This window comes from Apteryx mantelli, chromosome 1, assembly GCF_036417845.1.
Source record: "Apteryx mantelli isolate bAptMan1 chromosome 1, bAptMan1.hap1, whole genome shotgun sequence".
NCBI lineage: Eukaryota > Metazoa > Chordata > Aves > Apterygiformes > Apterygidae > Apteryx > Apteryx mantelli.
Window position 1 is genome coordinate 141,961,811 of NC_089978.1, and position 26,230 is coordinate 141,988,040.

The following is a 26,230-nucleotide window of genomic DNA, read 5'->3' on the forward strand; positions in this document are numbered from 1 at the left end:
GAGAAACTGTCTTCTTAAAAGCAGCGCTACTTACAGCTATGTTTAGTGTTGCCTTTAGAGTATTTCCATACAGAATTTTCACTGGTTTCAGAAAGAGAGTAATTCAAAATGCAAGTGGTAGTGAGGACCTTTCTGCTCTGAACCATTTAGTTTTCAATCCATTCTGGCCTGATGATACACCTGAATGAATGCAAGAGTCTAGTACTGTATACTAGAAGCCTGTTTCTCCCAGGTACTCCTGCATGCTACAGGTCTGAGGCTGGCATGTCCCTGGCACAGGCTTCTCGGGATAGATCCTTCCTTCCTTTTACTTAAGAAGCAGTATCCTCTTTCCCGACGGCCGTAAGATAGTCCTGGCCATGGCACAAGAGTCAGATTTGCCTCCACAGTGTTGTCATGCATGGTCTGCATGTGGGAAGGTAAGCTAATCATGCTGAACAAAGTTCTACTTTTTGGACTTTCCACTTTGCCTATCTGTACAATAAAAGGAATGATTACACATCATTACTGATGAAATCGCTTCTCAATTTCATACCGGAGCTCTGTTTCTTGAATACCTGTGTGACTATCAATCCCACAAATCTGAAACTGAGGCACAGGCCTTCAACCAAGAGAAGCTAAAAATTGCCAGAGCTGTAAAAAAAATCATATACGTAAGCACACACACACACACACACATACGCATTTATACACTGATTTGGGGTCCTTTCTATCTGGCTTATGAGCCCTGTAGGACCACCTTCCCTAGTTTTTCTTTACACAGGCCAGAAACTTGCTGTAAAAATTATAAATAAAATCTCAAATTCTTTCATTGTCACATGACTCTAGCAGTTGGGTTTTTGAGAAAAACTTCCCAAAACTGCCACACTCACTATAAAATCGTAACAGAAAGCAACGTTCTGCCAGTGATCTGAACATTTCCAAACTCCTAAAAAACTCCCTAAGGATAAGGCCTTCTTGACAGAACCAGGCGCATAACGCATGGCCATGCAGGGGACGCCGGCAAAGTATTAAAGCAGCTTTAATCATCAGCCACACAGGAGGGAGGGAAGAAAGGCCCTCCCTCAAGGGACAAAAAATACAGAAGCCACGCTTGTTAGTATGTCAGTTCCCTTCAGGGAACTAGATATCATTAGTGGAATCGTCCAAAATTTTGCAGACAGGGTAGTTGAGACAGAGCAAGGCAAAGCAAACCACCTGCATGCTTGCTCCCCTAGTCTGTCCCATCTGAAGCAATGCCCCAAGACGTCCCTCGCTACAGGGACTGACCGAATCCCCGCGGGTACCCCCACCTCCTCCTCGCCGCAGCACCGAGGTGTCAGTGCAACCGCTCGCCGTCCCTGGGCTCACACCTGGGGCCCTCACAGCTGAGGCCAGCGCGCCTGAGCTCAGCCTTGAGCTCCTGCCCCGCCGTGAACACGGCTCACCCACTTAACAAACCCGCTCAAACAGGTGGCCAAGACGGCAGCAAACAGCAGGGGAGAAGGGCAGGGGGAGGCAAGTGAGACTTCACAGGAGGAAGGCGAGGGGGGAAGGATATTGCTCCACTGTCAGGATGCAATTTATTTTCATTCTGCGCAGGAGTATAATGGTGCGCTGCCTGAGCGCTCTCAATAGCTGTTTTGAAGCGAACCAGGCTGGTATGTCTTTAATTTATCATTTCATTATGAAACAGTTTCCCTTCCAAGAAGCCTTCAAGTCAGGAAGCTCTGTCTGCCCACACAGGAAATTCCTTTGCAGCAACTTCCCCAAAAAGGAAATTTCCCTCAGAAGTGAGCCCAGCTCACGCCTTTGAGCAGAGCTGTTTGAAGAGGCTTTGGCATGCGAGCCCCGCAAACAGCCCCGGCTCCCGAGTGCAGCCGGCAGGCCGGGCTTGGCAGCGCTACCTTGGCAGCGCTACCTTGGCGCGGGCACGCAGGCATCCCACCATGCTCGCAGGCACCCCACTGTGCTCGCGGCTTCTCCTGCACCCCCTCCCCAAAGGCAGCCAGAGGAGACACACTGCCGAGTTTGTCCCTGCTGCACAACCTCCCTGTTTGAGAGAGGAAGGCGCAGGGCACACGTACGGAGCTGAGACTGCTGAGCAAAGGCAGGGGAAGAGGTGGGTGAACTGTGAGAGAAAAGCTTCCCAAACTCCTCCGATCCCCTACTCGGAAATCAGGGAGAAAGTGTGCCCCGTATCTTAGATCTCTTCTGACGGCACCCCAGAGACCGCACTCTGCGCCTTCCATGCATTATGGTTTTAATTTAATGAACTTTTGCAGTGAAGATTTGCAAGCAAAGGAGAAGGGAGGGGAAGCTATATGGAGGGAAGAGGGGAACCGCATTTACAAAAATGAATCTCACAGACATCTTGTGAATCATTAAGTGGGAGAGAGCCAAGAACATCCAAGCCAGAGTGAATAACAACATGCAGCATTTTATGAAGCACCTTAGCAAAGGGGATGCAGATCAGAAGCACTGCCAGACTTCCAGTAAGTTTTTAATTTACCAGTTCCAATCACAAGTAATACTGAATAATATCTTTTTTTAAATGACTATGCCCAGGAACTCAAACTGTTTGGGGCAAGAGAGGAAGCAGAACTGAAATTCATATTACACATTATATGGATGAGACAGGACTATATAATGGGCACAGGCTGAACCGGATCTGGGACTGGATGATAACAGGAAAATGACAGCAAGCCTTTGGGGGTATGTGGGAGAAACCAGTAGCAGGAAAAACAGAATCGCATATGGGGATGATTACGATCCAGTGGAGGCCCACAGACCCGAGCCTAGAGACTCTCCTCCTTTCCCCATCAGTCTCTATTTTAAAACTTGTTTTTCAAGTGCTTCACGTGAGTGATCTGGTCCTTGAACCCAAAGATCCAGCAGGTGGCTGCCTGCTTTTCCCTCCAACTCCTTCCTCCACCCGATAGCTTTGCCCTGTTCCCTCGCCAGCTCATTTACATCACTTTTTTCTAGTACTGCCCTTGGCATTACATTCAGTGATTCAGTCAGCTGTTGTGTAAAGAGACTTTTGTCAGAATTGCTTAAAGGCAAATCCCCCCACTTAAATTTCATCCGTTGCCTCTAGCTGATGAGTTAGTTATCACCTAAAAGAGTCCTTTGGCATCGCATATGCATACAGCACACATATCCGCTTGGATGGCATCCACACTGCTGTTACCATGTTCAGACGCATGATAGTCAAGTCACTGGAGATAGTTAAGAGATGAATAAAATAAAAAACTGCTGTACTAGAAAAGACAGGAGACCTGTGGTTTTGACTGCATAAAGAAAAAGTATAGGGAACAGAGAAGCATAAAGTAATCTTTCTATACTATATTGTCTGTCTCAGTCTCTGGTAGCCTGTGGTTAAAAAATTTCATGAGCTGTAGTTGCGTCCACACCACTGCTTCTGGTACTGACCAAATGACCTATCCCTCCATAGGTTTATCCAGTTCCTTTTAGATCCATTTACACTTTCAGCCCCCTGAAACATCAACCTGCAATGATTTCTTTCATGTAATGATGCATCCCCATTCTTGTTTAAGTTGCCCAATAGTTTCCTTTGGTGTGCTGGAGTTACTGTTTTTTGAGACACTGTGAACAAACATTCCCTGTTCACCTTCTCAGTACCACGTATGATTTTATAGTCCCGTGATAACATTCTCCCTGACACCCCATTTACATACAAAATTATCTTTTCCCCAAACTGAAGAGTCCGAGCCCCCTCTAGTTTCCTGGGAACGGGACAACTGGAAAGCAGCATGTTGTACATAGGTTCTCTGTTATAGGAAAAATGACAATGTGTATGGGCCACCACGCTGACAGTCATGAACATTGGGAAGCGCTGCATTTCTCTGGAGCCCTCTCCATAGGATCCCAACAACAAAGCAAAACTTGTTTTGCTTTTCTTAGGATACCACTTTGAGCATATTGCACCTGCATCCCCAAGTGCTGCTCAGGACTGAGCAAGGGCTTTTAAAACCTTGACCTCTAGAAGCTCATGAGCTTCAACCAGTCTGTATGTTACAACTTCCAGTTTCTAATGATATTGGTCCAAAATTATGAAGTCAGTACAGAACTGCTCAAATTTGAGACTGGTGACTGATTTTTGATAAATATCTTTGCTTAATTCTGCAGTCAGGGGACATTCACAGGTTTTAATGTAAACCCATGTGAAAATGTCATAAGCTACTCACATCAATAATTGTTTTTTGTTGAACAACTCCAACATCTTTCCAGATACGGGATTTCCCTATACTGTGGCCCCATATGAACACCAGGAGCTGAGCTGTTGTCTCTCAAAAGGAAATTAGAAACTACTATTAAAATAAGAAAAAATTACTTTCATCCCAAGTGGCACTGGGAGCTGTTAATTTAATAGATGAACATGATTTCAAGCAGTAAAGAGATGCTAGGCATTTTATTCATACAGAGAAAGATGTTGTCCCTGCTCTTCCCAACTGTCAGGATCTATGAAACCATGGCTATCCCAAGACTCCTATAGACAAACTATATGAAGCACGTGTGTAATTTAGAGCTGTTAAGACACAGGTTTTCTACCACTTTAGCTACATTTTTACTACATTGACTTGTAAAATGATACAGTAAAAATGCCACAGACTGGGGGCCCAGTCGTTTAAGGATAAGGTTATCAGTGTGAACTACCTTTATTCATAGTGGGTTATACCACTCTGATTACTTCAGTTCCCAAAACAATACCAAGACAGTGTGTGGATTAGCCTTCACATTAGCAGTCTTCAGGAAGTGGCCCGTGGAGTGCACTCAGTAAGAATGTACTAAATGCAGCTGATTGAGCCCCATCTACAACTTTAATTTAATCTAGAATTTTCACAGCATATGTAACACTGCCAACTTTGTACACTTGAGCTGGTAAAATACTGACTGAAAGACCAGTCCAAATCTGGCCAGCTAGACTCAAATACAGGGTAACACTCTGGTGCCTATTTTACGCAGCTAAGGTTTGGGGAAGGCAGCATCCAAAGCCTACAGGGGACAGTGTTCAGGGGAGAGGTGCTTTCCACCATCTTTTGGATCATATTTTTCTTATCATAGGCAGTAATTTCACAACTGTGCCTAAGATAAATGGTTATAACATGTTAATTAGCTCAAAGGAAAAAGAAGGAAGAGTAATAGTGTATGTGTGCATAAAATCTCTTTAAGTACTTGAGCTAGCTGCTTCTCTCCGCAGGATCTGAATATTTACAAATGTGTACATAGAGACACGTGACCTATATCAGATTAAAAAAAAGATGAAACTTCTTAGCTTCGAAATAAACAACTTTTCTGAGTTAAAGGGTTTTTTGCATAGAAGTTCTTGCTGCAAATGATGGAGCACCAGAAACATTCTTTATGCAAGAAGCTGTGTTCTTGGGGTTATTCTGGGCTACCTGGATTCTCTCAGCACTCTCCCAAGAAAATTGTAATAATTAAGAATTCCACCACAACACTGCATAGCCAACCAATTTCAAAGACATCTGGATTTACATCTTGGTGTTCTGTTGAGCTGAATCAGATGCCAAACTTTCTGAGATTCAGCCATCATATTGCGCATACTGATAATGGTGTGGCAAGAGGCCAGAAGCAAATACTCTCCTTTAATGGCCCAGCTGCTTCAGATCTGCCCATCACAAATACAGCTACTCTTCTACACCGTTATCTTTGCTATCACTCCCAATCCCACTGCTTATTTTTCATTTTGCATGATGTTAAAACTGAGAGAGGGTGTAAGTACTGGTTGAATTGGGACTGTAAATGTTCCAGAGAGCGTTGTCCCTTATTTGTATTTTGCTGACCTCTAGGGCTCCAAACCTGAACCCGACCTTGAACTTCTGCTGCATGTGACCTGTTCACCACCACCCCACATCGCGCATTGTGTCCTGAGAACAACACAAAGTGGAAGCAGAGAACGACTCCTGCGATTTGATTATGCTCACTTTCAACAAGTGAAAACCACCAAACAAGCTGCAGAGCAGTGATGAAACAAGTGATGGAACATATTCAACGATGATGATATATGTCACCTCTGCCTATTCGTATTTAAAGAGCATTAAAAGAAATACCTCTAATAAAAAGATCAAGGTGCCTTTAACAATTATACACCCAGCAACACAGTAATGACTACCCATAGTAATGCAACTATAAGCCCAGAGGTAATAAGACTCCTAAGGAAGTTTCCAAGGAAGTGAGATATAAAGAAGTATGACACAGAAAAAAAATGGGGAACAAAGAAGTATCTGTGTACAGAGGGGGTTTTCTGACAAAACGCCTTCACTGAAGCACAAAGAGGAAGTGAAAGCCAGCAAGGAGGTTAAAAACTGAAGGAGACGGATTGCTTGGAAGAAATCACAATGAAAGAGAGAATAGGAAGGAGGAACTTTTATACATAAAGGGAGATTTCCCCCACTAGGAAATACACAAGGGCACACTCAAGCGGCAGAACTGAAATGAGTAACTGGTTTGTGGACCGGCAGGACCAAGGCGACTTCCTTCTGCACTACCCAGAAGGAGGAAGTAGAAAGGGAGAAATTCTTAGTATTGCATAAGACCAAAGAGGCACAGTCGCTCCTTCAGCTCTCTTCCCACAACCATGGTCCAAACAAGTAGAAGCACAGCATAAACCTACACATATACATATACACGCACGTTCTGGATAATATCCTGGCAGCTCTAAAAGCCAGTGAGAAAACTCCTATTGATTTCAGCGGGCCCAGAAGGTCACTCTCTTTTTTTCACACTGCAAGCACCTATTAAGCTGGCTTGACAAACCATTTCTGGTTTGCCGCAAATGTTTTCATCTAGACTCATGCGATTTTACACATGAGGGCAGCTCCACAGCTGTGCTTTCTGAACCCTCCTTTATCGTGATGATGATGATTATTATTATTATTAGTGCCCAGGGTGGCAGGACTTTGAGCTCCGGAGTCGGCAAGGAGGGAGGGTTTAAATATCACAGACTCTCTCTGCTGGCTTGAGTTGATGGAAATGTTCTTTAAAGCTCAGCATCAAAGCATTCACTTTATAAGCTGGAAGCCTTGGTTCTTGTGCCAGCAGCGACTGTTCCCCATAATTAATTAATACTGTATTAATTGTGCCTGTTCTGTGGGCCTGCTGAGGAGGTGTGGTGAGGCCTGCACCCGCAGATCAGCCTCCTCCTCGGCACGGCCCCAGCGCACAGGAGGGAGAGGGCAAAACCACGCCAGGTATTCGTGGAGCAAAGCCCAACGCAGCTGAGGCGCTCGAAAGGCTCCGCAAGCCCACAGTGAGGAGCATCCAAGCCCTGCAATGACGTTTCGGCAAATGATGAAGGAGAGGGGCACAGAGGGATCTGCCACCAGCTGTGCCCTCGTGCAATCTGCCTGGCTTGGGGCCAGCTCGGAGCACAAGGAGGGGGGCCCAGAGGAGGGGCCCGCGGCAGCTGAGCACCCTGTCAGGGAGGGCTTGGCCAGAAGTCACGAGATGCCGTGAAATTGCTGGGAAGAGAAAAGGGGAGGAGGAGGAGAGGGAGACCCAGGAAAAGTTGCGCCTTTGCCCTTCCTGGGGCTTCGACTGCGTTGCGTGGAGCAGTTGCTGCGCACGGTGGGAATGGCCCTGGGGAGACGGCACTCCGCCACGGTCAGAACAAGGGAGCAAGCTCACAGCAGAAAGAAGAGGTTCTTCCCAGGCTGAATGTCATGAAGAAGTAGTTTCACAGATAAGTTTCCAGACTTTGCTAGAAATACCTGTCCCTTAGCAGCCGCACATGACATTTCTGCGCACAAGCAGGCGCAGCGAAGTCGTCCCTGCTGTAGCACAGAGTCCAATGCTAAGATCGAACTGCTGATGAAGGGAATTTATTAGGTGGATTCATCTCCTATAAAACAATCAAACTTGTGGACACATGTACAAATTTTCAATTATAATCTGAAAGACAGGCACAGTTGGCCTGAAATCTAAGATGAAACAGAGTTTTCACACTATCCATTGCACCCAATTTACTCATCTCTCTAATTTTTGCGTGGGTAAAGAATTATTTGTTGGTATTGTTAAAAGAACTACTTAAAAGAACCATGAAAAGCAGGACTAGTAAGGGAAATCCAAAATCAGAGACCTAAAATTAAAAATACATGAAGAGGAACCAGAAAAAAAGGGGAAGATAATACAGAAAATTCTGAAGGTTTAAAAACTAATAGCACAAAATTGTTCCAGCAACTTACTATAAATTTAATGTCTAAGTATGAATCTACTATGAGCACATCCATAGTAAATGTAAAAAAAAGCAGTTAAAGATCATGCTACTTCTGAGATGACAAAGCACCTTAACAAACTATATATAGAGAGCGAAGCACTAAAATGCAGGCGCACAGCAAAAACATTATGAATTCTGCTTAAGGGGGGGTAACATTTACTCATGAGGAAGGCAAATGTAGTTTATAATGTTTATCATATAAAATAGTAGGGTTTTTTTTTCTTTTATGAGAAAGACAAGCAGAAATAAACAGACATCTAAACTTTATATAATTCAATGTATTGTCTTGAAAGAATAAAACTTGAGTCACCGTGACTAGATCCAGATTAAAATCTTAATTGGTGGATTTGGGGAGCCAATGGGTGCCAAACCTAAGATGCTGATCCTAACCTGTTCCTTTCTTTCAGCAGTTTGAAAGAAAGGGTAAACAAATCTCTCTACGTTTTTAGAAAATATAAGGTAGCTATTTATAGCTGCATTTATTGGAGCTGCTTCCTTATCAGGAAGCATGTAGTTGGGAATTACTGTCTGCCTACATCGGAAATTCTTTCAGAGACACAAAAACCCAAAAAGGAAATTTCCCTTCAAAAATATTCCATGTTTTTTTGCTGCTGGTGGGTTTAAAATAAAAAGTCAGTGCTCTGACCAGGTCACAGCCCCTTCGGGAGGTCTGTTCTGCAAACAAGAAGCTTTAAGACACCTGAGGGAAACATAAAAGAATGTTTCTAGAGAACTGAAAGAGGGAGACTGCTGAGAACATGTAAGTTATGAAAATAAACCTTTTCTCCAGGACATTGAAATAGTGCATTTTCATAACCAGCACTACAGTATTTTCCTCTCAACCATGCATGTTCCTAGAGCTTATCCTCACCAGAAGGCATTAGCCAAATTTATCACTCTGGCAAAGAGCTGACTCTCACAGCGCTGAGGAGGACCGGCTTGTTCAGACCAGGCCTTTACTGTGTTCAGTATGGCATCAGTCCGTCGCAACTGAACTCCTGTCCCCCAATTCACTGCTGCCCTCTCCACCCCCAAGGTGTGCACAGGGAGGCATACTCCAAAAGCCAGTGAAACTATTGCTTTTCCTTCAGGCAGGAAGACAGAGATGCCAAAAGCCCGCACTGGGGTTCCATCCTTTCTGCAAGTCACAGCAAAGGCCATGCAGAAAATGGGTAAATATTGTTTTCCCCAAGGAGATAGGTCTGTTTTTTTCTAGCATGCGTGATATGGTTCTATAAGTAATTATGAGAGTCGGATAAAGAATCTGCAGCCACAAGGAGCTGCTCAGTAAATCCTCAAACGGGAAGACTGACACTGCCTGCCACCCAACACCAGGCAAGCCTGAGGATTTGGCCATAGGAGGAGTCCTTCATCCTACCCCTCCCCTGATTGCAGTACACCCCACTCTAAAGGCAGGAAGGATAGGTTGGTTAATCATTGGAGACGTTGGAGCTGTCATTTTAACAGCTTAAATTAACATCTTCATTTTCTCATCCGTGTAATTGCCATAGAGCTACCTGACCCTGCTGCCAGTGCAGAGTGGATACTTTTTTCAGTGGGGTACAGAAGTATATGGAAATCAAAACCAGACAGGCACATGCAGTATATAAAGCAGGATGCTCACAACTATTCCCAGGGTACAATTTTTGTGTGCAAAGACTCCTAACCAGAGATTTGGAGCTGAGCAAGTATTCTAATGCTTTGACTCTCAAAAGCCAATCAATGGCGACTGTTTAATAACTTGCAATATCACAAACTGTATTTCTATTAAATATATGAGTAATTCTTAAGTTCTTAAATGCAGGTCACTGCTATATTAATAGCACTGTGCTAGTCCGGCACAAAGACAAGCTTACATGAGGAGTTGGTCACATCTGCTATAAGCACAGAGGGCTTTTTTCCTTAGATAGGGTGTACAAGCCTAACTACCTTAACAGGAGTTGTTAATACCTGTTTATGAGCAGAAGTGGGACCTCGGGGTGGGGGGGGATTTCAAATATTCTCTTTTTCTGTTCCACACCTAGAGTGGAAGGTCAGTGACCAAACACACCTGCCACCGCTGCCTTGCCCCGTTCAAACATCTTCATCCCATAAAAGAAACATGTTGCACAAGCACCCAAAGCAGTGAGTGTTTCCACCCTCGCAAGTATCTCCGGAAAATGATCTGAGAAGAAGAGTCTCTTAGCTAAGGTGTTGGACTGGGCCTCCAAAAGTGGACGGATCCATATTAACAAAAATTTCTTCAATTAACTTGCAATTCACTTAGTCCTTCCGCTCCAGCAGTAAAATGGGGAGCTGTAAAACAGGTGTAAAAACTTCTCTGTTTAATGGGGATTCTGTCACATCATATGCTAAGTGTCAGAAAGGGTACCAGCACCAGGGAGAGAAGATATACAAGTACAGCAAAAGGGAAACCCAGTCTCTCAGAAAGGGCATAAAATACTTGCTTGCTCTGTGCACGTGTGTGGGACCCATTGCATCAATCCCCAGCACTTTGAAACTGCAATAGGTTTCTTCTCACACATTATGTGGCCCCTCTAAGTGCTGGGCAGTGGCATCCTCTTCATATATTCAGTGGCTGAGGTCTGTTTTTTATTACAGGAGTGGACACAGCACGCAGGATACGTTGTTTCTGCAGGGTTTTCTGCAACACTTTTGTGTTTTGCTGCAAGGCGCTCGCCACACAATGGTTTGTTATTGTTGAGTTCCTTAGTCATGGCTTACTCGCAGTTTCTCTTCTGTATTTTCTTTAATTGTAGGGTTATTTATGAATATTGGGCTCTTTACAGTGATTTTATGTCTTAAAAAAAAGTGGAAGCATTTGTAACATAAAACACAAATGTAAAAATCAAACAGACACATTTGGGAATGGAAAGAGAAAAGCAAGCTAATTTTAGGCTCACTGATCTTGACAGAGTCCCTTTAAGACAAAGCTAAAAATGCTTCAAACCCAGCAATGCCATAAATGTCCTGCTGCTTTTGCTTCTTATTCCTCCCCACACTTTTCAGGGGAATTCCACAAGGGATGGGCTTGAATCACACATTAAAGTGACATTGCTCCCTTTCCCCTCTGAGCAGAGGTGAGTCTGTGTTTTGAAGACAGAAAACCCTGCAGCGAGGCTTTCCAGGAGTATAACAGACTGGCTTAGTACCACTGGGACTGCTACACTGCAAGTTCTCCAGGCCCTGAGATACAGGTCTCTCCCCTGGCCACCACTGTGCTGCTTCAGAAGTTCCCACTGGGACGGGAAGGATCTTGTTGTCAGTCCAGGAAACCATGGCATTAACTAGGTCTGGATAACAATCGAGTAGGAAAAAAAAAAAAAAGTACTGTTCTCCCAAACACTCCCTCAAGAAGCAGAAACCAGCTCAGAACACCAACCCTTTGCAACAGATTTTTCTCACTTAATATGGATGCCTCTGCCACAGTGACCAGACAGCAGTAAGGGGCTAAAAAATTTAGGAATTAAGTCATCAGCTGTTTACATCAGGGGTAACACAACTAGCTGGGCCCTGAGGCAGACCTTGTAAGAAGGAGCTACGTTCCCCACAGGTGATGAGCAAAGACCATGCCCAGAAAAATTAAAAGCATTTCCATTTAAAGGGCACAGCTTTTCCCAACTGGATCAGCAATGACGTTCTACTCTACCCAAGCCAACATGTTCTGGATGAAGTTCTTTCAAGTAGAATAGCCACATCTACATGGCCGGCCATGGGGCAAGAGAATCTGAGACCATGCTTACCACCCATACAAATTGCTAAAATCTGTAGATGAGCTAAACTCAGATGAACACTTCAGGCTGCCTTTGGAACAGGCCAGGAACAGGTAAGAGGTAGGTAGATATAACCAGTGTCTCCCTTGTTCATCCCATCCACCTAACCTAACAACTAGATGTAATCCATAATCATAATCCTAAAGGAGCCAGGCCCAGTCACTTCACTAGCACTGACCAAAACAAATCACCAAGGCTGACAGGATGGCTACTTAGGATTTTGCAGTCCAGCCAGCTTGTCAATAAATTATTAAAAATTGCAAATTGTGCCTATAGACCACAAAAGGAACATGCCCTGCTATGGTAGGCACTCCTATACAGAGTGAACAGATTGGCCATACCCTCAGTAGCTCACAATCTAAACGTGCAAGAAAAGTCCATGATGGGAGAAGAAGATGCAACATACAGAGCAAACAACTGAGTAGTACCACTGGGCAGTAGCATACAGCACCACTGTTCTAATTTGATTTTTTTTCCTCTTCTCAGTGGATAGGGGTTGGTCAGGAAAGAATTAGTTTTCCAAAGAGAAAATGAAGCGTAAGGTAAAAAGGAGATTAGGAGGAAATGGTAAATATATGAAAGACAGTAAGAGGGAGGAATAAGGTTGAAGTGGCCAGACTGTCAGAGAAGAGCAAAAAAGGGTCTGGAAGAAGGCAATCATCTGAGAAAGAGGACACTCCAGATCCCGCTAAAAATCAGTGAGAATTTAATCACTCATTTCAGTGGGACTAGGATTAGTCTCAGTCACTAATTTAACATTCTGGCCATCTCTCACACTTCCTTTGTCTTACGCAGCTTTTATTTTATTTTCCCTGTATGTGCATCAGTCAGTTTTGTTCCACAAAGATCCTTCCAAAGCAAATATTTTTATTGCTCACTGCTCTAAATGTGGCTTAGGGTGAAGGGCTTTTTTTCCCCGTCTCACTACATACTGGCAGTTCAATGCATTGAATATTCTAGTAACTAAATAACAATATGCTTAATGCTTGGAAGTGGCTTTTCCAGCTGCTAGTCAAAATTGTAGAATAATTAACAGGTGCCAAAGGATTAATAAAAGGAGTAGCATAATTAATAGACAGTATACAGAAAGAATGGATCCTTGGCAACCGTGACAGTGTTGTTGTCACCTCCTCCTTCTCTTAATTGTTTCCTGCATTCCTTTAAAAAAAATGAAAACAGTTGCCCTTAAAACCAAAATGATGCATATAAGCAACAACGCATGATCAGGAGCAAGAAACACCATGAACTGTTTTCAGCTCTGCTAAATGCCTTACCTTAAAGAACCTGCCCAGTTGAGCAGTCCTTCAACAGCTTGCGCTGCCATACTGCTTATATGCAGACTTACAGGTTTCACGAAGGGCTTCTTTCCAGAGGGTGGTACAGCTAAGCTCATAAAGATGTAGAACCAATATAGAGCCACTGTATTGGTTTCCATTGAGTCAGAATATCAAATATCGATATAAATAGGCAGGTAGAAATATGCCTATGAAGCACCCACTAAAAGTGAAAGCCCTTCTTTAATATAATCATTGTAGAAAATTAAACAAAATTCCCTTCTGTCCTCATAACAGTGGCAGTGGAACAGACAGTAATTACAAGGGACCCAGAGACATTGAGATAAAGCAAGTGATCTGACTAGTTGTATGTGACCAGGTCTGGATGCTCTGAAGTTCATCAAAATCAGCTGCAGCTTGGAAAGTATCCTGGACTGGAAACCAAAGAGCAGAGCCTAAGCTTACATTCGAAATAACAGGAAGCTGCAACTACTCAAACAATTTTACAGATAGGTCCTTACCTTTCCCCACCACCACTACCAAAAAAAAGCGAGTGCAGTCAAGAAGATGACAGCACTGCATTCCTGATGCAAAAGTCTCCCCTGTGAAGTGTTGCAGGTACACAAGCATCTAGATCATGTCATTTTATTCTGAACATCAGTGCGGGCTGTTGGGGATTCAAAGAAAAGCAACAGCAAGAAAAGTTAGTTGCTGCCCAGAGTAACTGGTTGATGCATACAGGAAAGTACATACAACATGCCTTGCTACGACAACGGGCTGCAGGCATATGAAGGATGCCAACATTAAAGACAGACAAATTAGGTAAGAGGAAGAAATGAACTCTTGTTCACAGTTATATCAGTAGAAAACACTGTGAAATCTTTGCCTGTGAAACAGTGTCCATCTCCCTGCACAAGACACACACACAGTCCCAAGGGAAGATGTCCTTGGAGATAAAAATCAGACTGCACAAAGAGACAGAAGCACGTAAGGTAGAACACTGCTGCACAGGCAAGGGCAGGGACCAGAGCAGGCAACGAGCCTTTCTCAGCGCTGATATTTCTCTCTCTCTTGTTGACAAAGCTTTACATTCAAAGAGGCAGAAAGAAAATCTTGGAGTCTTTAGCACATAATTACAGTTGCTGTTGTAGGAGAGAGCAAAATACCTTATTTTCATCTTGCATATTACAAAAAAAACTTTTCCCTCTGATTCAGTGCATACTAATAGGCACAGGGAAGGGTTCTCATAGTCATCTCTTTTAAATGTTGTACCTGCTATCCAGTTCCAAGAACTTTTTACCACAAGTTATTGGCTAAAGCACCAAATGAGTAATCAGTGACATTGTACCAGGCCAGACAAAAAGGTTGTTTTTAGCGAAAAATAGAGAGCTTTCTCCCTGCAGTAGTATGGAATAAGTTTTCTCAGAGAAAAGCGGTATGCAAATAGTTTTAGGGCTTCCAACTATTTCTGCATTCTTCATTATCACAATATCTGGGCAGTCACTTAACTTATCTTTGCAACATTTAAGAGTCTTTACCCTCCTGTTATTTTCATTTTACAGTGGAGAAACCAAGACAAAATATCCAAGGTCACAGAAGGCACCAAGGGCAGAGCCTTGTGTGAGAGCTGAGCTTGCTTCTCCTGAACCTCCACCACCACCTCAAGTTCCCAAATGCCCTACCTGATGTTAGTGCAGTCTGGTGGAGATCAGATATGCTGCAGAGCTAACACAACGTACATACCAGGGACAAGAAGCAAACTCAAAATCACTATGCTTTCTGACTATATACCTGAAACAGGGGAAAACGTTCTCCAGCTCCCAGCTGATAACTTATTTACAACACCCCAGTACTGAGTTACTAGGGAAGCAGCGGATGAGTATGTTTATAAGTACAGGGCAAAAGTCCCTTACAGAGAAGTACAGTATCAGAGAAAGGTGTGCGTTATCATAAAATGACCCTCATTATCCCAGACCTCTAAAGTTATGATTGATTACATTATACTTCTATACTACAGGAGTAGGGCAGGCTGGGATCAAAGCAGTTTTAAAACAAGAAAGTGTGTGAAGGGGAAAAGTGTCTTCACATCACCACCAGAAAGAGGAGGTTCTCTCTATACCGACCACAGAGAAGGAGGAGTGCTCTGTATGCTTGTAGTAAAGAGGGATCTGCATCCCACTCTCTTAATCTTCGCATTTCTCATTTTTTCCAGTCTCTGGATCAAATCAGTTTGGCATAGCTGAGACCCATTTGCCCATCAAACAGTGAGGAATGATTTATTACAGGAAAGGAAATTGTTCTACTAATTGTCCTGATACTATTGACTATTATCACCTTTAGAGTGCTCTTAAAACATGAGAAACAGTGAAATTTCTAATAGGAAGGAATAAAACATGGTCTGAATCCACAGAGCCCACTTCACATTTATCAGGAACATGTTCCTAGTTCTACCTTCTTCCACTGTATTCAATTGCCACCAGAAGGCTTGGGCCGACCACTGCTTTCAGTTACATCTGTCTATAGCATAGCTCTGGAACTTGCGAGTCAGCAGAAATGAAAAGGTAAGGTTCAGGCCTGAACTCCACCTTTGTTTCAGTAAATGCCCTCAGAATGTCATGGAAAGAGAGACTGACTGGAGGCTGCTCGGCCATCAGCCCTGTGCGTGGCTGCAAAAACTTACCGCATCTCCCTGTTGCACTGGAGTGAGTGAGGGTTGAGGGCGGTTATTAGGCTTCACCTAATCAACAAAAAACAAAGTAAGGCCAGAACCAAACAAAATCTCAGATTTAAAAACCCTCAGACTTTGGGGATCTAGACCCAATCTTCATACATAGTACCACAGCCTGAACTATGATTTAGCTACTTTGCCTGACTTTTAAGACAGTTCAGATTTAGGTCTGAAGCTGTCTTTGAGACACATCTCTTAAAAAAAAAAAAATAGGGGGTCCATGCAGAAATTGCAAAATCCCATGTTCATACCTCTTGAACTTTATGATATGAGATCCAAAAGGTGCTTATTTATTTCCGTACTTGATATTAGGAAGACCATTCCTGGAATACTATCTCCAGTTTTGTTGTCCCCACTTTAAGACATTTGAAGTGGGAACAGTTCACAAGAGATGATACAAACAGAATTTGAAATCTGGAAGCTATACAGAAAGACTGACAGGCTTAAGAAGCTCTCTGCCTATGCAGTTTAGCCAAGAAAAGGTTAAGAAGTGACTTTATCCAAAAGCACCTTTATCAAGAGTAGTCTTTTGACAATATTTAGCAGGAAAGGCGATAATGAGATCTAATAGTTGGAAACTGAAGCTTGACTAATTCAAACTATAAATAGGGCACTTAAAAAAGGCAAATAGGGAGGATAATTAAGCATTAAAGGAACCTATCTAGAGACCTTATATCTTCCCCATCACTGAAGTCTTTACATGAAGAGCAGAAATATTTCTGCGTAACATGCTGTAGCTCAAGCAGTTTATGGGCTTAAACACAGAAGTTACTGAGTGAAGTCCTGTAACTCAGGATATACCAGAGATCTTTTTAGGTATCCATAACGGTCTCTCTGCCCTAGCTATGAATCTGTACAGTTTAGAAAGCTGTTCTAAATGAGACAACATTTGGGTCAATAATTATTACATTCTGAGCTACAAATATTATCCTGCCATGGACTACAACTACTAAGGCTATGTGAACGTGCTCCATGTTGTTTATGATCTGAGACACGGGCTGTGGAAGAATATTCCACAGATGTTTAATGATTAATCTTCTGTGTTTTTACACAAGTCAGACTGGTGTGGAAATATTACTGGGAGGGAAGCCTCCTTGCAAATTTTAAGAAGTGCCAGTCAAAAAATCAAGGCAAAAGGTTGAATCACACCTATAAACCATTGCATAAAAAGTTTTCACTGGAAGGAAATTTTTTGAGCTTCGCACTTTGTCTAGCATGCTGGCCAGCTGATGGGAGGGAAGTTGGTAGTGTAACATGGTACCCCTTCCCTTTCATACAAAGGGCCTCTGCCATCTAATCTGGTACATTTGTTAGATCCAGCTGGGAAGGCAATAAGTAAGTGGAAAACCAGCAGTGATCTTAGCTGTGGAGAGGACAGACAGTAGCTCCCACAGCAGAAGTAAAAGGAAAGATGAATTTCTTCAATACTAACTAAAGTGATGAGGGGGAAAAAACGTCTCTGGGGCTGAAACCCATAGAGAGGAGAGAAACTGCTTCTGTGTTGGATTGTTAGTCTAAGTTTTGGACAGAAGCATAAAAAGGCACTGTGGCAGCAAGTACTCACTGGGCTGGGGGAACAGGCCAGCAGCCACGAGCACTGACAAGCAGCTTCTGGGAACTCCAGGACAACAAGGCAGTGGCAGATCCAGGCAGTAATGCTACCCATTCACATCGGAAAGCACATCAAAGGTAGAACCTGGGCTATGTGGCAGCACAGGCAGAAGAGAGCAAGAGGCAGCAGCAGGCAAAAACAGGACTGCACAGACTGCCCTGTGGGCAAAGAGTGACCTTAGGGCAGTTTCGGTCACCAGCCAGCAAGGGAGGGAGCACAGCATTACAGCAACGCTGGGAGAACAGTCTGCATCCAGAAAAGGAGTGCGCCTGGAGGATAGCCGAGGACAGGAATGAGAACGCCCGATGATAAAACACGGTCATTTTTTAAGAGGAAGACTGCCTCACAGACCATTGCTTTTCTGAAATCCCAGACCTATTTGTCAGATAGCACCACACAGAGCTACATTTGCCCCAGCCCTGTTGCTCCTTGTATGGCAAGTCACACAGGAATGTGACATCTGACAAAAGTTCACTTAAAATTCTCAGTTTACACCAGAACTGTTTCCTTTCTAAAAAGGAAAATTCCACTCTTCCTCATCCCCATTCTGCCTCACTAATTCACCTCTCACTGGCCAACAGCCCTTGGCCTTTCCTATTCCTCAAACACTAAATCATCCCAGGAAGGAGGCGCCTGGCTCTCGCCTTGTCCTCAGCTCCAGTTTTAGTTCCAATATCAGCAATGTGCCCTTTCCTCCTTTGCAGCATCCTTTTGTAGGCAGCTGAGCTCCTTCTTCCTCCTCTGCCTCTCCGTATGCCTCTGTTGGCATACAGGCTCCATAGCAAAGAGTCTGGGCACCAGGAGCATTTAATACTGAGACCCATAAGCAACCTGAAAAATACTCACAGCACAACCACTTGCCACAGTCTGTGAAACTCAGCCCTCGTGCCACAGCACAGCACTGAGCAATTCCTACAACGCGGATGGGGCCATCGCGCTTCCCGTCAGAATGAAATCCCTGCCTTTCTCCCCTTCACAGGAAAACAAGCCAAATCTATAGAGCCAGGAGGCAGAAAAAGTTTGCGCTGTATTTCTGAGTAATTTCCTTTGTTCAGAAAGAACGCTCAGAAAATCAAAACAGCTAGAGCTTTGAAAAAGAGAAATGGCTAAAGCCAGGGGGCCTCCCCACTCCGTGCCATAAACCGTGCCCTCCCGCCATCCCGCTGCTTCCCCAGCAGACAGACAGCCCTAAGCCTTCCCGCGGACACTCACGCAGGTGCGCCGGCAGGCGGATCGCGTCTTCCTCCATCCTGATCGCTCGAGGCACTGGGACATGTAGTGGTGACGAGGAAGTGTAATTTGGTACCGGGCTCACTGGAGGTGTGTACGAAATTCTTTCCTGCTGTTAAAAGAAAAGGGGAGGGGGGGGAAGAGAGAGAGAAAGAGAAAGAGGACAACGTGAACTTTGGAGCAGAGGTGTGAAACGCAGCCAGAGAGGGGGAAGTGGGCGGAAGGAAGGAAGCGTGCATTCGCGGCGGGGGCGAGCGGCACTAGCTGTGCACTGGGCTGCCCAGAGAGCCACAGCACACGGCGCCGTCCGGCCGCTTGTTGGCTCGCTTGGCCGGGGCCACGCTCATGTCCCTGCGCGCTCCAAGCCCAGAGCTGCAGGCAGGGACTAGAGAGCTTTCCAGGAGATGATTTTAATTTTCAAAAGGTCCAGTCAGTTTCCAAGGGTTTTCTCAGCAACTTGCCGAGGGAGGAAAGGGAAGTGACATTCAAGTGGGGAGACTGTGGGGGTTTTGTGTCAGTGAAAATCTGACAGCAATCCTGTTGTCTGTGTGCGTACGACTTACTACACGGAGCCCTGAAAGCATGAGACCGAATACTAACAAAACCATCGTGATCTGAGCATGATTATTAAGTATTTAACACTTCACACCTTCAGAGCATTTTACAGACATCAGGTAATTAGTTCTGACTTCACTAAAGAAAATGATACTCTATCACTAAAAACTACTCTGTTTATCACTGTGTAATGTAGTACTTTTCTTCTTGCCTAAATGAGTTATTAGCAGTTTCTTTGAAGTAGTTTAACTTGCAACCAAGTAAGTCAGCATACAGAAAGCAGCTAAGCAAGGACAGTCAGAGTTGAAGGGCAATTTGCAAATGTTGCATTAGTTTCATAATTGTCACCATTTGTTTTTTACTTCTGAAAACGTCCGCCAAGAAATTTAAGACTGAAAATTCATCTGATCCAGTGGGAAAATTCTTCCATATTCTAAGCACATACTCTAATCACAACACAGATTATACCCTTTGTAAATAAACATAGCCACAATTTTGGAGGAGCATAAAAAATCATTATTGTGTGCTTCTGGGAAGGCAAAGCATGCTATTCCCAAAGCTGTGCTGCTGACATTTAACGATGGCAGTGCAACCAGCATGGACATAAGCAAAAGGAGCACTTCCGCTTCAGTGTTTTTCGCACAAAAGCATAGGTACAGTTCCCCATGCTCACCCTGATCTCTGGCAAATGGAAAAGAACAACTTAGCGTTGGAGCAAGAGCAGGTAATTACTTCCATTACAACCAGCGTTATCACGGCAGTGTGACAAGGAATCAGGCTGACACTGATAGAGGCACTTGTAGAATATAACACTAGCACCCCAACCACTGGCATGAGGAAGGATAGAGCCGTACGGCATGAGTAAACAACAACTGAACGCAGTAAAGCCGAAAACTCTTGATGCACACTAATCGCTCAGGAGCTCACCCAGAATCCAAAGTTTTGCCTCAACACCTGGACTCTCCCCTGTTATACTGTAACCACCCCTGCTGACAGGCACAGCAGAAAGGAGAGGACTGAAGGCACATGGAGAATAAATGGTTCACTTTAGCACTAACTGCTCTGGGTCCCACAGAGTGGGAAGACAAGACCAGTTCACTCCATCACCACTGTGCTGCTCTTCTGTGAGTACAGTCTCTGTGGCTCTCAATTCAGTATTTTTTAATCAGAAATTTTTTTGCTCCTTTCTCTTTTAACCTCCCACAATGCCCTTTAACATATTATTGTATCCACTCAGCTTCCACTCATCATTGTCCGGGTAACAGTAATCCATTAGGTAATATAAATTTAGCTTTTCTAATTAAAAAGCAGGGATATTCATTGAGATATGGTGAAAAATACACCTGTGGAGCTATAAAACATTCTGCTTTCAATTTATGCAATTCATTCCCTGCCCCGAAATGGCTGACTCTGTGCTTCATGTTCCAGTGTGGGCCACCTCTCTGTGCTCAGAGCAAATTCGGCAGTCTCACGGGCAATTTGCACCTCTGCATCACTGCTGCATGTATTCCTGACTAGCAACAAGACCAGCCACTTCCTAGTGCTTTCTGCTGCAATCCACAGCTCAGATAATCGAACCACACTGCAGCTGCTCATTTTGTGTATTGAATGAGATATTTATAAAAAGAGGAACACTTCTGAAACATAGCCACACAGATGCCTGCTGCTGCAAACAGGCGCTAGAAGACAGATGGAGGACCTGAAGCCCTTCTTCCCCGCAAGAGCGCAGGGTGCAGTCCAGCTTCAGGCCCCATTTCATGCCAACAGAAATACTGAATCACCGCTGCAAGGATGAGCACAAAGTGGCTTCAAAGAGCCTTCTCCCTGGCCAGCAGTAGGAGGAAAGCGTAAGCAGCATATGAAACCCAATTCAGAAGCCAACGCACTACCCTCGGCACCCAGGAGGTGCTGTATCAAACCAAGATATAATGCTTCAAGTATCTGCTGCCTCTCTCAGCACAGATTAACTTCCTAAAGGCATGCAATAACCTGATTTATACCAAGACAGTTTCACTGAGATTTCTTGTTATAAATAAAAATACCTGATTCATTGTTTCCTAGTACTCGTAAGATCAGGACAGTAGTAAACGAAAAGAAGTTGTGAAAACGCAGACTTGCTCATTTTGTCCCAGTTGTTTTTTCCACATGCCTTAGGTGTCCACAATAAGACGTGTTCTGCAAATACTACTGATTCACATTTTACAAGGCACAGAGGGGAATTAGGTACCCGGCTCTCATTTGTGCCTTTGAAAATGTCCTCCCTTATGAATTCTGCATTTTTCACCACTTTTAACCTAAATATCAAAGCAATTTGCAGACATTAGGTAAGCTTTTTTCTTTTTATTAGACACACAGGCAACCTGAGTTACAGAAAGAGCAAAGCTCAAATGAGCTAAGCAATTTCAGAGCTGTCTTGAAAAAGGACAGCATGTGCCTCTCCAGGGCAACAGACTTAACAAGTGCATCCTGCAAGAGCAGCCCTCCTAACTGTCCTGGCCAGATTTCCAAAAGGTGAGGAGGAATGAAGTCACAGGGAGGTCAAGGCCCTGGCCCTGTGGAAAATGAGCTTCATCCCGATGCCCAGCGCGAGTCAGGGACACAGCTGGAAGCAGAGCTGCAAACGCCATCCCAGTTCTGCAGCCGAGCCGAGCTCCGCGCTTCCACCACGCACAGTGCCCTGCCTACACCGAGGTGTGAATGCACAAGGTCACATTCACTTCTCTGGGCTTTTTGAGGCTTTTTAGAGTCACACTTTCAGAAGGTAACTGCTGTGTTCATACCACTGAGAATGGATTTGCTGGGAATGCATTTTAATCTTCGCAACTCCAGAGCTGCCTAGTGCGTTCCTCTATGGCACCCATCAAACAAAAATATGGCTGATATCTCATGCTTTTAAGGTTACACTACCAGATTCTCTGCTACTAGGGATTTTTCTGAAAGAGTTTTGTAACCAGTCAGTTTAATATTTCCCCTTGCATTTAAGGCCAAGAAAGGATGGTTCAATGCAAGGGCTGTTCAAGCAACAGCTTGGGAGGCAGGATATACAGTGTTCATTCCTGTTCTGCTACCAGCCACTGATTGTGCTTGAGCAACCCTACAGCCTTGCTGCAGCTCAGCTTACTGGTAAACAAGACTAAGTCAATACACATTTGGTGCGGTCCTCTGAGATTATTGGTGACGAGTGCTAGAAAAGAGCTTGGCATTGCTGCGTTCCAGATTCGCCACCTGCCAGGGCTTTCTAGAAGCACTTCATCCCACGAGTGACCAAATGCGCAGCCCCAAACAACTGCTACCAACAAACGGCAGCTCCCTAATATTTTGCCAGCAGCCATGAGCCTATGAGGTGGGTACAACATTTGGCATGCTGCTTGCCGTCGTAGCTTTTGAAAGGCTTTCTTCAGCTCACAATGAGTCAGGAAAGTTTCACCGTGAAACCTCACTGCGATTACAACAATTGAATAAAGACACTAAGTTAACCTTTAAGGAGACCCTGCCCGGGGTTCACTGTAGTGGCTGGTGCTCCAGCAGTGCCATCTAGACAACCACCCAGGTCTGCCAAGGCTGGGGCACACTTTCAGCTGCCCGCTCTAGTAGAGACAGATTTCAACGTGTGCTTAAGGATCAAGCCAACTATGAGCTTTGCTCTCTTTGTACTGGACAAGTGAAAAGTACTGAAAATGCAGATGTTGGAAAAACCTTTTATCAAGCCATCTTGTCTTAAAAACTAAGGTTACATACAAGCTATATTGATCACAATTATCTAGCAGGAGTTTACCTAACAGCTGATTAGGTTCCCAAAGTCCTCAAAGCATACACTGATTGCAGGTTGAAGAACAGGGGTAGATCCTCTACAGACAAAATCTACCTGAACAGTTGGGAAATTCAGGTCAGGAATGCAAATAATTCATATTGCTAAGTTAAAAAGAAAAAAAAAAAAACAAATTGCAAAATTTGATTTTTAGCCACCTTTTTTTTAAAAAAAGGTCTAACAGTCAAGAAAAGGTGAGGTTGCAAATAAAAACAGTTTTGCACTTTTGCTGAAGTTACGCCCTTCTAGACTCTGAAGCAGTGGCCTTCATCTTGACTGTTCTCCAGTTTGCTGCCTGATAGTCTTTTTGCCCCTTTGCCGTCCTCACAGACGACATGCACAAAAGAAATATGTATTTTTGCAGAAAGGAAAACCAAATACAGAAGAAAGCACACTAAGCCAGCCTTCACATTATCCCAGCAATGTGATGCTGAAGTCGTTAGACAGGATGGGATGCTAAAACTGTTTTTTTGTTTAATTGATGAAGGAAAGAAATGTATTACCTATGCAACAGTTTTCAGGAAACCAAAATGACCAGCATGGTCTGCAAATACCCCACCTTGGATATACAGATTCAATCCCTGAGAAAAAGCCTCCTCCTATGCATGCAGTGATAATGCAGAGGGCAAAGTCACCCATGAGCACGAGGTGCCATGTGCTCCCACCCAGGCTGCAGCGTGCGTGCCACCTCCTGCGCCTGCTGGGCTGCCATGCCCGTTCACCTTTGCTTCCCAAAAGGGCCAAACCTTCCTCCCACGCACCGGAGGCATCAGCACTGCCACTAGGTGGGGACAGGGTGATCTGGGCTGTGCTAGCTACCTGGGGGGCCAACAACTGGGGAGAAACGGGACATAAAATGGGAGTCCTCGCAGGAGCAGCGGACAGACGCTGCTTTAAAGGGAGGCTGGCAGCCCCGGGGGCGTCATTCTCCCAGCGCCGCTGTGATCCCTCATGTATGGGATGCACGCTCGGGGACGGCAGCTCTCTTAGACTTTGGAGATGCCCTCGGCTTCCCCTGTCCTGGCCTAAATCCTGCAGAGTAACTGGCTCTTGGCGTGTGCAGACCCCAGTTTTTAAGTGCATGGTTGTCACCCCCAGGACTGTTGAGTAAGTGTGGCAGACACAAACCCACGTACCCTAAATCATGAGGGATGCCCAGCTCCGCACCAGCATGGCGCCAGGGCTGCTGCTGCTTTCAGCCAGCACCTTTAAAAAGGGAAGGTGGAAAGAGGAGCTTGGGGACGAGGAGGGCTGGGGGAGCCGTGAGGCATGTGTTGGGGGGGCTGTTGTTGCGAATGTGGCTCCTCTTCAGAGTAGGTGCCTTGGGTGAGGAAGAGGGGGAAAAAACGACCCTGGAAGAGAGGGCTGGGGGGGAGGAGGAGGCACTCGCAGGAAAGCTTCATGAGGCCCTGCGGGCCTGGGCACCCACCAGGGCTACGGCAGCAAAGAGGAGCCTGTGGGCCGACCGTGAGAAAGCTAGTGAGTGAACCACTAGGGACGCAAGGGGCGGGAAGGGGAAAGGGAAGGCAGGCGTACGCAGCATTCACCAGCGTTTTGTGCATCTGTGTGTGGCAGCATTAAACATTACACTTGGATACAAGGAGTCCAAGGCACCATTAAGAGATCAGAGTTACTGGGAGGAGGGGGGAAAAATCAGAGCAGGTAAGAGACTGTACGGCCCAGGGGAAACAAGTAAAACACGTCGGGTTTTTGGTCACTCTACGGCTTGCATGCTGTAGCTGCTGTCAGGGAAGAAGGATCAGGCTCTGGAAAAGGAAAGTGGAGCTCTGCCATATCAGGGTATGAATCAAACTCTCCACTTCCCTCCCTTCCCCCCCGTTGCTGTCTCCTTAATTTCCACAGCAGACTTCTCCTCATTTTTGATCCCATTAATTTAGCAATTCACGTCAAATCTATAGCAGCGTAATCAGCACGCTATCAGTAATTAGAGAAATTAAAACAAACACAGCTCTCTGGAATGGACCTTATGCAAAGCAGCGCTGGGAGAAGATTAACATCTCATTTCCTGCACACAGAGAGCAGAGATTGCCTCAGTGACCTCAGTGATTTTGTGAAGTTCAGTCGCTCCCTGCCTCCTCCCTTTGGCCCCACTTTGATGAACCTCCCTGCGCCGGGGCAGGAGCTGGCCACCTGCTCACGTCTCAGCCCTTATTCACACAAACTCACAGGCAAGTAAAAACCGCAGAGGTGTCACCATTCATCACGAAAGGGAAGGGGAAAGGAGGCGGTGGGGGGAATTCGTGCTTCTCCCCAAATGATTACAGCCACTGTTCTAATTAAATTAAAATCTTACAGGCAGCAATATTAATGCATTCAAGTGTTGTGAAAAGGCAGCCTGCGGAGGTCAATGTTGTTGCTGAAAATGTTGTGGTATGGCTGCATCATTGTCTGAGCACTGCAAAATACCTCAATTTAGCAAATATAAATGAAGCAAAAAACTAGCTGAACCACATGCTCACAAAGTATTTCTTCTCTGAGGTCACTGCTAATATGCGGGAGTACAGGGTCGTAACAGGCTTTGGGAAGATAGTATCAGGTAAAACTACAAGATAATACTGATGCAAAGAGCTTATTAGGATTCAAAAAAGGATTAGTCATTTATATGAATAATGAAGAATATTACCCATAGATACGTCAGTTAGCTAGTGTAAAATATACAAGGGAAGCAAATTCTGATTCAGTAAAATTGTCTTATTCCAAAACAGGAGTAAAACCTTATCAAACCAAAGTGGGAGACCCTCACACCCACTCTGCAGAGAGGCTCCAAGAAGGGGCAGGAAAGCTGGGAATTGGCCCCAATGACCTACTACTTCAAGGCAGAAGTCAACTGTAATTCATCTGTCTGATGTGTTAAGAAGCACCTCTATTCCCTGTCCCCACCAGCTCCCTTCCACAAGCTCGTGACCCCAAAATTTCCATTAAGAGGTTATTGTTGCACATTCCTCTGAAGAATCTGCTGCTGGCCTCTATTTCACCAGGACACAGTGAAA

At 44.7% G+C, this 26,230-nt stretch overlaps 1 protein-coding gene across 3 annotated transcripts in view; it reads right to left on the minus strand.

The window, feature by feature from the left end:
* ETV6 (ETS variant transcription factor 6) overlaps positions 1–26,230 on the minus strand; it is a 138,115-nt gene that overhangs the window by 73,323 nt on the left and 38,562 nt on the right. For 2 of the 3 annotated variants that reach the window (XM_067304886.1, XM_013947168.2), the window contains exon 2: positions 18,839–18,968. In XM_067304886.1, the coding sequence (XP_067160987.1) occupies positions 18,839–18,968 (130 nt within the window). The remainder of the gene's footprint in view (positions 1–18,838; positions 18,969–26,230) is intronic. The other variant, XM_067304890.1, reaches the window with a different exon arrangement.